Here is a 12,282-nt window from a genome sequence, read left to right as displayed (position 1 = left end):
GACAACATTAGGGAAGAAGGGCAGTTAAAATTAACCATATTATGTGCTAAGAAATGGAACAGGCCAAGGTCACACAACTTGATTAAACATAGGAATTGAATGCAGGTTTCCTGATCCTAAGTCTCATACATCTTCCACTGTATCATAACAGTGTGCAGAAGAGCCACCAAAAAGGAGGAGAGAGCAGCCATCTACAGAAGCAGCCAGTCTGGAGCTAAGGACTACCTGAAAGATGTTTCCCTAGAACCATCTGTCAGTACCTACCTGGTTCATTTCCCTCACTATCATCATTTTATAGTTTTTGTTCTGAATGGTTCCATTACTAGACTTTCAAGGACCTACTCAGAGTCCACTGTGCACCTCAGGCAGCAGAACCCCAGGACTGGACTATGTGGAGGCTGGCTCCCTGACACAAAACCCATCTTCTGCTTCTCCACACGATGCTGGATGTTGGGGGAAATGGCTTTCATTCCAATCCATGCCCAGTACCAGTGAAGACTCTCAGCCACAGAAAATTTATGGAAGATAGAAAGATGGACCAGGGACAGAGGAGCTCCCTTACAGCTCTGCCATTGAAGGACAACAGGAGCAAGGAAAAGTAATGGGGTCACCAAGTGAACTCTTCACTTTGACTTTGAGTTCCCATAGTGACATCAGATCTCCAGGGCCCATTTCAATATATATGAAAAAGAGGCAGCAGAGATAGTCTTGGTTCTTTTGATGCTTGATCAAGATTCAAACTGGCAGGTTAAAAGACCCAGTTCTCCCATAAAATAAGTCTAAATTTGTACCTCCTTCTACGTGACCTCTCAGCACTTCTTTCTCACCATCTGAGGTCAAGAGCATCTCCACTATCCCTCTTTTCAGCAGGGCCTGTTGAGAAAACTGGATAAAATGAACCCACTTTTCTTTCTCCCTTGGGAAGAAAGAAATTAGGAAATAAATACAACTGGGCTGAGATGGATGGCATGTAAACCAGAGAAAAAGGTTTGAATGGAGAGTCTGACTATCTGCAGATCTGTCCCTATCAGGTTTCTCCCAGTGACAACCTACCGACCACAGAAGCAGCTGAATAGGCTGACACCCCATGGTCGTAGCCCCCAGGGGAAAAGCACAAAGCTGAATTTAGGAGGTAATACCCCGAGGGAGGACCAGAATCTCAGAAGAAAAGAGAAGACTTGGGAAGCTCTTGGTGCTTGAAGGGGAGAGGCTACACGGCCCTAAGGAAGTTCAGAGGGAAATTCAAACGTGGGTCCTACCTACACACTCACAGGCAGCAGGAAGCCTTCCAATGGCTTTGGGGAAGAGGAAGCTCTAATTAAAAAATCATGTTTACTAAGAGTGTAAGAAGCAGACTGATGACCAGAGGGCAAGAGAACCCTCTCTGTGTGTCTTATATGTTCACTGAGCCGGATCTGGGACTGGGAGTGGACTTGAGTGGTGAATTTTAAAAGTCAAGGAAAACTAATGCTAGCTGAATGAGACTGACGTAAGGTGGTGTAATGCCCTTGAGAAACCTCAGGGAGGGCAGTTTCTCACTGACCTTGTCCAGCTCCAGAAGCCGCAAGGGTAGTGCCTCTTTCCTCTCTGTCACCTGATCTCTTCCCTGACCAGCTGGCCACTCCCCTCCATGGCTTTCCAGGCCACCCTACCCAGAGGTTTCTGTGTGAACAGGGCTAACATGGGACCCTGCCTCCTGCTTAGCAGCCTGAGGAGGGATACAGTTTAGACTAGAACTCCTCAGCTTCCAGAATGTGGGAAGTCACAGAAAAGGAGGAGCCTGACCCACCAAACAAGGACACGCAGCAAGAGTGCAGTTATTCCCTTCCCTGAGATATACCCTCCATGAAGGAGCAAGGACAACAGAAGAAAATATTAGTATTGGGTTGGCCAAAAAGTATGTATAGTTTTTTCCGTAAAATCAAAGACACATTTTTCATTTTCACCAATAACTTTATTGATTTGAATATTTTGAGTATGTCAGCTATCTCCCACATAGTATAAGATTGTTTGTTCTCAATTAATGTCTCGATTTGATTGCTATCAACTTCAACCGGTCTACCCAACCATGGAGAAATTTTCTTCATGAAACTCACAAACCACCTTTGACACATTCAATCAGTCACAGCACCTTCTCCATACACTGCACAAATCTTCTTTTGTGTTTCAGCTTCATTTTTACCTTTCTTGAAATAATAAAGCATAATATGCCAAATATGTTGTATATTTTCTTCCATCTTCAACATTAAAATGGATACACAAAATTCACCAATTTTGATCATTTTTAAATGCACACTGATATGACAGAGGTCATACAATCTAAGAGAATTGTTTCGAATGAAGTCAAAGACAACTAAGTGCTTACTAGAGCCACTGTATGGAAAAAAACCAAAAGACCTTTTTGGCCAACCCAGTACTACAAGTCAGAGAGCTGCCAGGTGACAGCTGTCATCATTAAGTTCATGGACATTATCTCCTATTCACCAACACCTAGCTTTGGAGAGCACTGTGGGTCATAGAGATAGCAGCGGGAAGGAATAATCTTTTAACATCATATATTTTACCTCAGAATAAAGTTATTTCAGTGCATCTTAACCACTCTGACCATATTTTAAATTCAGAGAAATTGAACTTGATCTCATATATTCGCATAACCCCACAGAACCTAACAGAGTCCTGTGGCAGACTTAGATGTTGCAAAAGAAGCAGGTTGAGGAAGAAGGAACGCAAACATGTAGACAGAGTGTTTCTCACCTTTTGAAGGTAAGGCATGTACTCTTCATCCTTATTAAATGAACCATACTCATTCTCCACCTGCACTGCAATGATGGGGCCTCCCTTGCGGTACTGAGACATGCGGAGAAAGGGCGAGAGTGAAACTGCAGGTGAAAAAACCTGGGGCCTCTGGGTCTGCTTGCTAAAGATAGTACACCTGGTGAGGACACTTTACTCCAAGCTCTTTATTTCCTTACCTGAAAGCTCTCTCTCCTCTCCCCAGTGCTGTAGTCAGAGTCCCCTCCAGACACAGCACCTGCTTCTAGGAGTCTTGTGCTCCCTAGTCTTTGTAATGAGACCCACAGTTCCTCCTCTACTTCTCATATTAACTAGCTACTTAAACATGAGAGTTCATACCTACAAACTCACCTGCTTCCACATCCACCTTATCTACTTTCCCACCCAGCAAAGAAATGGGCTTCCCTCCTCCTTCCTACTGTCATAGGGCAGTGCCACCCACCACCCAAGTGGGGAGGCCCCTGCCTCCCACCGACAGCTCAGCAGCTACTTCTCTGCACTGCTTCCTCTCCCTTCTGCACCATCAACCTTTCTTCCCAAACTGCCCTTCTTCCACTTCTCAGAAACTTGCAGAAAAGAAAGTATGCTCCAGATCCTTCCCTCTGCCTTTCTCTTGCTCTCTCCTGCCCCTCCCCTCCTTTTAAGGTCTTTATGGCTAATTTATTTTTATGTTTTATTCTGCACTTAGTTGACATTCAGTACATTACTTTCAGGTGTGCTTCCTCCTCCTCAGAGCCCTGCTGCTTGAACGGGGTCCCCATTAGCTACACTTCCTCACTGTGTCCTGCTCCTCCAACCACTGTCTTAAAGTTTCCACCCCCTCACGTAACTTCAGCCAATTCTCAACATTGACCCAGTCATGCTGAAATTACACCTTTCACTCTACACATTCAAGTCAATTCTCTGCTTCTGGGAGCCTCTCCACACTGAAAGCAGAGCGAGCTCTGTATGGTGGGTGGCTGATCAATCCACTCCCCACATGGCTCCTACTGCTCCCACGGGAGTGCCATTCAGAGTGAGGGGCTCCCTTTGGGACAACCAGCAAGTGTGAGCTCCTGGGCTGGAACAGGGAGAAAAAGCACATTTGGTGGGCTTCCCTGACAGCCTCACAGTTTGCCTCTTTCCCACCTCTCTATGTTCCACACTGGCTGGACTTCTTTTAGTTCTTTATTTTTAAAATATTTATGCATTTATTTATTTTTCAAAGAGAGGGTAAGGGAGGGAAAAGAGAGGGAGAGAAATAGCTATGCAAGAGAGAAATATCAACCTGTTGCCTCCTGCATGTGCCCCAGTGGAGGACCAAACCCACAACCCAGGCATATGCCCTGGCTGGGAATTGAACCAGCGACTTGTTGGTTCATGGGACAATGCTCAGCCAACTGAGCCACACCAGACAGAGCACTTCTTTTAGTTCTTCAAACTCCTCATTCTATCTCTGGTCATCAGGTCTTCACCCACGTTGGAGACTCTGGACCACACCCCTGGCCTCGCCAATGCCTGCTCACCCTTCCGGTCACTGTTGAGTTTCTGAAACACAACAGTGCTCCGGACCTCCCTCCCCCTACACTTCCTCCACTGTAGCAGTTATCACGCATGTCACAAGTGCTCACTCGTCTCTCACATGGGGTAGCAGCCCCATGGGGTAGGACCATGTCTGTGCTTCTCACGCCTGGAAGCTTAGCTGCTACACAGTGCTTGACGCATAGTAGGTGCTCAATAATTATTTGCTGAATGAACATAAGTATTCTGAACTGATGAACTGAGAACAATGACTTATATTATTGAAGAGCATCTCCTCAGCCTGAAGAGTGATATTTCCAAAAAAAACCTTGTAGCAGAATTCACAGTTAACCTTTTGAAATAAACAGGATTAAAGGAAAAAATACCTCCAGTAAAGTAGTACATATACTCTAAAAATTATTTTAAAGTAACAACTGAAGACAACCAATCACGTTGAAAGACCTTAAAATACTAATAATTTATTAACGATAAGCCCTATACTTTTCATTTGCACTTACAATTCTGTTTCTTAAAACTTTCCTAGAATTTCCCCCCTCATGATTTCAGTGGGTGTTTATGAATTTGCTTTGCTTGCTGGATCTATACAAGGGGTAAGCAGCATTTGTACTTGTTCCTGAACTTCCACCCATTCAGAGTCTTTCTAGTTTTAAGGGTCAGATTTTTCACTCCTGCACAGAGTCTCACCCCAGCTGTAGAAATAAAGCCAGAAACATATGCATAGCCCCTTCTTACAAAGGACGAAACTGGCCCCATTGAACAGACAAAAGTTTAATCCTACAGACAAGGTCTCTTCCCCTGAGCCTTGCTCATCTCTCTTAAAGCTGTATTGCCTTATTTCCATTTCTAATCTCCCATTTCTTCTCTTTAAAACTATCCTAATAAGAGTATTTGATAAGAGTATCAAATTCACAATTCAGAATTATTTATAAAGGGCTGGATCTGCATTACCTTTCCCCCCAAAGAAGCATCTAAGGTAATAATTTATATTATCTTAGCTATTTACATTACTACTAGGTAGAAGACTAATAGCTATTATCCTGGTTTTTATCCCATCTCCAGCTATATCCAGAGATGGTCTTAAAATAACATTTATTTTGAAATAACAACCATGTGCTTCCTATTGTGTGAACAAGAGTTTTATGTTTAAAAACAAGCATAATGATCAAACAATTGCTGCCTTGCAGACTACAGGGCATAATGCTATTTGTTTTTTTTTTCTGTCACAGACTGATCTATGAGCTCCAGGTAGACATTGTGAAAATAAAGGCATGTCCTATCAAGTACATAATGGCTAAGCACTGCATGGAGGAAGGAGAATGCATGGTACCTGAGCTTTTTGCATTTATGAAACTCAAACAAACTGGAGTGCAAGTCATAACCTGTATGGAGTGCATACTCATCCCAGTATGGAAATGACGCACATGAACCAAGTTATTCATTATAACAAAAACTTGCAAAATTAGATGTCCATGACAAGGGCATTAGTTAAATGAATTTTGATATATTCATATCATGAAATACCTTGCAGTCATTAAAAAGAACAGCAGGTTTAGTCCTGGCGAGTGTGCCTCAGTTGGAGCATCATCCCATAAACTGAAAGGTTGTGGATTCAATTTCCAGTCAGGGCACATATAAGAGGTAACTGGTTGATGTTTCTCCCTCCTCCTCCCCTCCCCCTCCCCTTGCCCTCTCCCTCTCTCTCTCTCTAAATTCAATAAGCAAGTCTTCTGGTGAGGATTAAAAAAAAAAAAGAATTGGCCGTGGCTGGTGTGACTCAATGGATTGAGTGCTGGCCTAAGAACCAAAGGGTTTCAGGTACAATTCCATGTTAAGGCACATGCTGGGGTTGCTGGCCAGGTTTCCAGTAGGGGGTACATGAGAGGCAATCACACATTAATGTTTCTCTCCCTATCTTTCTTTCCTTCCCTTCCCCTCTCTCTAAAAAAAATAAATAATTTTTTTAAAAAGAAACTAAAAAAAGGAATTACAGTTTTCAAAAATATATTTCCAAGTGACAAAAGAAAAATGTCCAATAAGAATTATAAAATTTTGAATAAAAAAGTACAAATGTGTGTATAAATAACTTGCTTCCATGTGCATAGAAAATCTCTGGAAAGACACACAAAAGTTTGGTGAAATTGGTTGTTTCCTGAAATGGTAGCTGAAAGTTTGGGGATAGGGTAGAATGGGAGACTGTTATTTACCATAAACTCCTTTGTACTTTTTCGAGCTTTCTCACCAAATGTGGGTATTAACTGTTCAAAAGAGCAAAGGCCATTTAAGAGTAGAAATAAGTAGAATAAAGATCAGTGAGTCTAGTGAACATCAAGTACATTGGAAACAATGGCAACCACATGCCCTTGCTTTCTGTCAGTTCAGTCTGTTGTGATGTGTCTCTTTCCAGAATTCCTGGGGCAAAGGTTGAATTTGAGATGAGGGTCTAGAGTTCAAAATTTCAAGAGTGTCAGCTTCAACACTCATAGAGGCTGGGCCTGGCCTCTTCTGTGAATAAGTCAGAACAAGCTATTTTCCTAAAGTAAATATAAGAAAGAAGGAAAAGGTACTCAGGCTTTACCTGCAGAGGAACCACTCTGGCAATCAGATGATCGAAATATTTATCAACTGCTTCCACAAAGCCATTGTGGGTTGTTCTCAGTCTCAGCTCAGGGTCCTGTAGTAGCCAGCTGGGGTGAAAGGAGAGGAGGTCAGCATTGGAGACAGGAAGACAGGAAGACGGGAGGCAGGGTGAGTCAGGGCCAGGCATGCAGGACAGCTCACTCCTTGTCAGCTCCCTGCAGCACAGTCTTACACCTTTGGACCCTGTGCCCACAGTTGGGCAGACTCACGGGTCTTGAAAGAAAGCTCTTTGGAGCTTCTGACAGCGTTGTTGGAGGTACAAGTGTCTAGTGACACTATAACCTAGGAGGCGCTTACGGCTCCACCGTGGCTCATACACCCACATCTTAATGAGAGACTAGGTATCCTTTCACTGAATGCTCGCCTCTGCTCTTTTTCCATTCATTACAGGCCTTTGTCCTGAGCACTGTGTATGTACCTTAGGCACAGGGCTACACTACTTCTAATACCTGACTCCAGCACAGAGCAGGAGCTTTCAAGCCAAGTGTGCACACCACCAGGGCACGTGTGAGGGGCTGGGCCTCCACTGACCCTCAGAGGAATCACTGCTCTGCTAGGATATCCACTTCCTTCAAGGTCAGGCTTTTCCTGCTCCTGAGCTGGGGTGGGAGCACAGGCCCTTCCTGTAGAAAGCAAACCCCTTCCTAGAGCAAGAAGGGTAAAATGCTCACCTGCAGGCAAAGCCATGGACTAAACAGAGAATCCCATTGGCTTGCAGAGTCAGCAGAGGAGCATTTTGTGACTCTCACCCTGAACCTCAGTTGTCTGGGCTAAAGGCCAGCATCACAGATGAGAGAATAAGACGAAGAAACATGAGAGGGAATGGAGGGGAGCAGTGGTTTCTCAGCTCAGGGGAGAATCTTGTCTTCCATTGACAAAATAAGAGAAAAGTCAGAAGTCCTCAGACCAAGTCCAGAAGCTATGAGAATCCTCCCTTCCACTCACTAAAGCTCCAACTTCCTTCTTTCCCAACAGGAGAATGGACATGAGAGACAGTTCCTTCCCACAAAAAGAGAAGAATGCAACCCTCCTGATGCCTGCCCTCCCCACCCATACTTGGCCACACCAACAGCACTGGACCAAGCTCTCAAGTCCCTCATCTGTCACAGGAGCACTGCAGCGGAACCACAACTCACCACGTTACTGCAAGCATCCCAAGATGCCATGTATAGCACATACAACAGTGCAAAACACAGAATACGTGCCTAGCACTGGTAGATTTAAGTTTGACTTTTAGTAAAACAAATAACTTTATCACAACCACAACTGCCCACTCAGCTGTGCTCACCTGGGCAAGCCACCAAGGTCGATCTCACTGCAGATGTAGGGGCCTGGACGCAGAATCACCCACAGCCCAGTCTCAGCAGCCATCAGGACAAAGGCTCTGGGAAGGTCAAGGTCATCCACTCTCAGGACACCTGGGCAGAGGGTGGGAACCAGCCCAGCACACACACCTGTGTCCCCTTCCCAACCAGAGATGGGCTGAGAGAAGGGAAAGCCTAGCCCCTGCCCCCAGCAAAGCAGGAGATCCCACACTGGTGGTCATAGGCCACAGGCCCTGGCAGCTCGGTTCTCACTGGCTCCCAGACTAGGACCATCTGCACAGCCCACCGGGTCATGAGGAGGAAGGTGTCACACAGGGGACAAGGGTCCTAACAATGAACCTGGCCCCAGTGACCTTGCTGCCCTCCAGGGGCAATCCCTGTCCCAGCACAGGGGGCTGGACCCCATGGCACAGCAGGGCTGACACGGGACCAGGCACCTCTAGGCTGCAGTGGACAGAGGGGTGCTCAGAGGAGGCAGGCCCGCACACCCGGGGGTAACAGGCACAGCTGGAGAGCATTGGGTCCTGGGTGCAGAGCCTGTCAGTGTCCAGAGAGTAAGGCTCTGACCCCAGTCTCTGTCTGGTTCTCCAAGCAGAGATGAGATGCCACTAGGGTCCCTAACGAACCCCAGCCAGCCCTGTCCTGCCTCCTAGGCCCCGGGCAGGTCATAGGAGCAGCAGCAGCAGCAGCACGTACTTCAAGTCCAGGTTCCCAGAGAAGTCAAATGTGCCCCGTTGTGGCTCGTGGAGGTTCCATGGGACATAGCTGGAACAGGAGAGAGGGAAGCACAATAAGCAACTTCTTATTTCTTTCTTTTAAATTCCTAGGTCAGCCCTAAACCCATGCCAAAACCTAGGAAAGCTCTATTTTGGAATGAGTTGAAGTTTCCCATGGCAATTAAACCTGTATTACATGAACAATAATGATATTCAATAGCTCCTCTCTCTCTTACCCAGTTGTGGTCCAAGCTGTCAATAATCCTGACTCTAGATTCCTTGGATTCATACATTAATTATCCCACTGACCACTCATTCTTTGTAATATCCATTAAAAATATAAAGGAAAGGCCTGGCTGGTGTGGCTCAGTGGATTAAGCACCAGCCTGCAAACCAAAGGGTCACTGGTTCAGTTCCCAGTCAAGGTCCATGCCTGGGTTGCAGCCAGGTCCCCAGTGGGGGGCACATGAGAGGCAACCACACATTGATATACCTCTCCCTCTTTCTCCCTCCATTTCTCTAAAAATAAATACATGAAATCTTTAAAAAATATATACAGAAGAGTAAAACACACAAATGTCTACACATGCCCAGTAAAGTCTTGCTAAGAATTAATCAGTATAAGAATCAGGAAGAGTTTCAATAGGATAATGGACATGCAATGAAGGAAGGTGCCATCACCATCTTGGGGGCCGGCCAGAAGGCCTTGGCCAGGCACTGACCCCCTTGCTGAGTATGTAGGGTGTGTAGGGCAGAGGGCCATGTGTAAAAGTTTATTAGGTGCTTGTTTCATTAGGTGACTATATTTTGTGTATAACCAATAAAGTTTTCACATATTGTTCCCTAATCTCATGTTTCTCATAAGCCTTACAGTTCTTAATCCACAATTTTGCACAATGTGGAGATTTTTAAGGTATGTTGCATTATGGCAGAACTGGCTATATTTCAAGATTTTTTTGTGAGTAGGAATGAAAAGTTAGTTTGCTAAAGACTTCAAATATGCATGGTAAAGTTTATAACTACATAATGAGAAAATAAAATAAAAATATTTCACTAAATGATGCTTATAAGTGACTTACTTTAAACAAAATTGCTTAAAAATCAAAAACAAAACAATGAAAAAAGATATTGATGAGGCAAAATTAATCTAGCAATCTTAAATAGCAGGCAAAGTGGCTTTTAAGGCAGAAAACTCATAAGTAGATGCTATGAGAAGTATCAAATAATAATAACAGGAACAATTCACCAAGGAGATACAATAATTATGGCCTTCTGTGACCTTAGTGTCATAGCTTAAGTAAAAGAGAAGTTTAATGAATCAGAGAAAAAATGGCTAAATCAATAGTCATAATCAGATTTAAACATTTCTATAAGAAACAAGATGACAATAGCAAAATAATGTAAGGATATGGACTTGAACAACTCAAGTAAGAGGCTGGGTCTAGTAAGTATACACAGAGAGCTCAGTAGCCAACTGATGGAGCATATACATTCTCAAAACATGCATGGAACAGTTGTAAAATGTGAATTGCCAAAATCTTCATTACATGGCCCATAATCCCAAGACAAGTGCAGCTAAATCAGAATATTACACTTTTAAAAAAGTAAAATAAATAAGACAGAAAGCATATAGGTGAAATGTTTGAAACCAAATGACTTTCAAAATACCATAATAGCAAAATTAGTGGGATATGTACCCAAAGCAGTACCTAAAGGACTCAGTCCTGAATAAGCATATTAGAGAACTGAGCTAAATATCCAACTCAGAAGACAAGGAAAAGAGAAAGAGGGCAAGGGGTGGAGGAAGAAAGTACTAAATGAAATAAACTAAAAGAAAATAAATTATATGTAGCTCACAAACTGTGAAATAGAAAACTAAAAGATATAGAGAAGAATAAGAAAGGTATAAGCAGATTCTTTGAAAAAAACTAAAATGTAGATAATATCAAGTAGAAAAAGAGAGAAAAGGTCCCAAATTCACAAAATGGTGTATAATTTCCAAGAAGGATACGATGACTTTTTAAAGTCCCAGAAAAGAAAAAACTATATAGACTAATAAGATAGACTCTAGAAGAAATGATAAGCATGAGTTAAATAATAACTATTAAAGAAAAGTTATGTTGTCCCAAATATGTTCCTGTCACAACCACAAAGATAATAGTCACAAAGTTTGACAGGTGAATTTTAGGAAACATTCAGAGTAAAAATTCTTTTTGCAAAATATTTGCAGTAAGGCCCTGTCTGGTGTGGCTCATTTGCTTGGAATGCCATTCTGTAGACAGAAAGGTCAAGGGTTCGATTCCCAGTCTGGGTACACAGCCAGGTTTTGGTTCAATCTTCGGTGGGTACGTGTAGGAAGAAACCAGTCCATATTTCTCTCCCTCTTCCTCTCCCTCTGCCTACACTCTCTTTCTAAAATCAATGAAAAATGACCTTGGGTGAGAATTAAATATATATATATATATTTTTTTTTTCAGTGAATATAAAAGAAGATATAGTCACTTGATTAGTTTACTATAAGATTAATATCAAAACTGGATAAGGCACTAACATATATAAAACTTCAAATCAATTTCAGTGATTTGCATGTCTGAAATATAACCCTGGCAAATCAAGTCCAGCAATCTGTGTGTGCAGGTGTGCAGGTGTGCACACACGTCTCAGAATCAGACAGAGTTGACCTGGAGCTGTGGACTGACTGAACACCAGAAAAACTGTCAATATAACTTACTGCTTTAACAGAATACCATGTAACAAATGAAAACCACACAATCCCTTCACTAGATTCAGAAAAGGCTCTCAGGAAAACTCAACAATTACTTATGATTAAATGATTTACAGATTAGATGAGCCAGTTATCAGTTTACTGCCTCTCAGCTTCAAATTCACCCTCTGCAGTACGGGAAGGGCCCTTTACGGGTTTTCTCTTTCACAGCGAATGCAGTTTTTATCTTTTCGGTGAGCTGGCCGTGGAAGAACACTGAGGAGGAAAGGGGCTTCTAATTGCAGTGCAGTTTTGTGTTTGTTTGTTTGTTTTTTTAATTTCTGTGGTCTTGCTATATGGCTGGTTACTGGTGTAGGTGAGTGAAGACATCCATCCAGTGGTTCTTTCTTTTTTAAAAATTCAATACATGAAGATGGTGGCTTTGTTTGAGGGAGCGTAATCTCCTTCCTCTATGCAGGGGAGAGAAACTTGATGATCGGCGGAGGAACAGAGCAAGGGGCCTAGGTTATCGCAACATTTATGAAAACAGGACATCAAAAATTATAGCGGACATTGAAAAACCAGA

The 12,282-nt window shown here is 43.1% G+C and overlaps 1 protein-coding gene across 1 annotated transcript in view; it reads right to left on the bottom strand.

Moving 5' to 3' along the window:
* Window positions 1–12,282, bottom strand: part of GLB1L3 (galactosidase beta 1 like 3) — a 46,380-nt gene that overhangs the window by 24,733 nt on the left and 9,365 nt on the right. Inside the window, exons 4-8 of the mRNA XM_045860296.1 lie at window positions 8,973–9,041; window positions 8,240–8,335; window positions 6,890–6,998; window positions 2,755–2,847; window positions 792–873 (exon numbers count right to left, since the gene is read on the bottom strand). Of these exons, the coding sequence (XP_045716252.1) occupies window positions 792–873; window positions 2,755–2,847; window positions 6,890–6,998; window positions 8,240–8,335; window positions 8,973–9,041 (449 nt within the window). The remainder of the gene's footprint in view (window positions 1–791; window positions 874–2,754; window positions 2,848–6,889; window positions 6,999–8,239; window positions 8,336–8,972; window positions 9,042–12,282) is intronic.

This window comes from Phyllostomus hastatus, unplaced genomic scaffold (assembly GCF_019186645.2).
Source record: "Phyllostomus hastatus isolate PE091 unplaced genomic scaffold, TTU_PhHast_1.1 phas_scaffold_193, whole genome shotgun sequence".
NCBI classification, from domain to species: Eukaryota; Metazoa; Chordata; class Mammalia; order Chiroptera; family Phyllostomidae; genus Phyllostomus; species Phyllostomus hastatus.
This window is presented reverse-complemented; position numbering and strand designations above follow the sequence as displayed.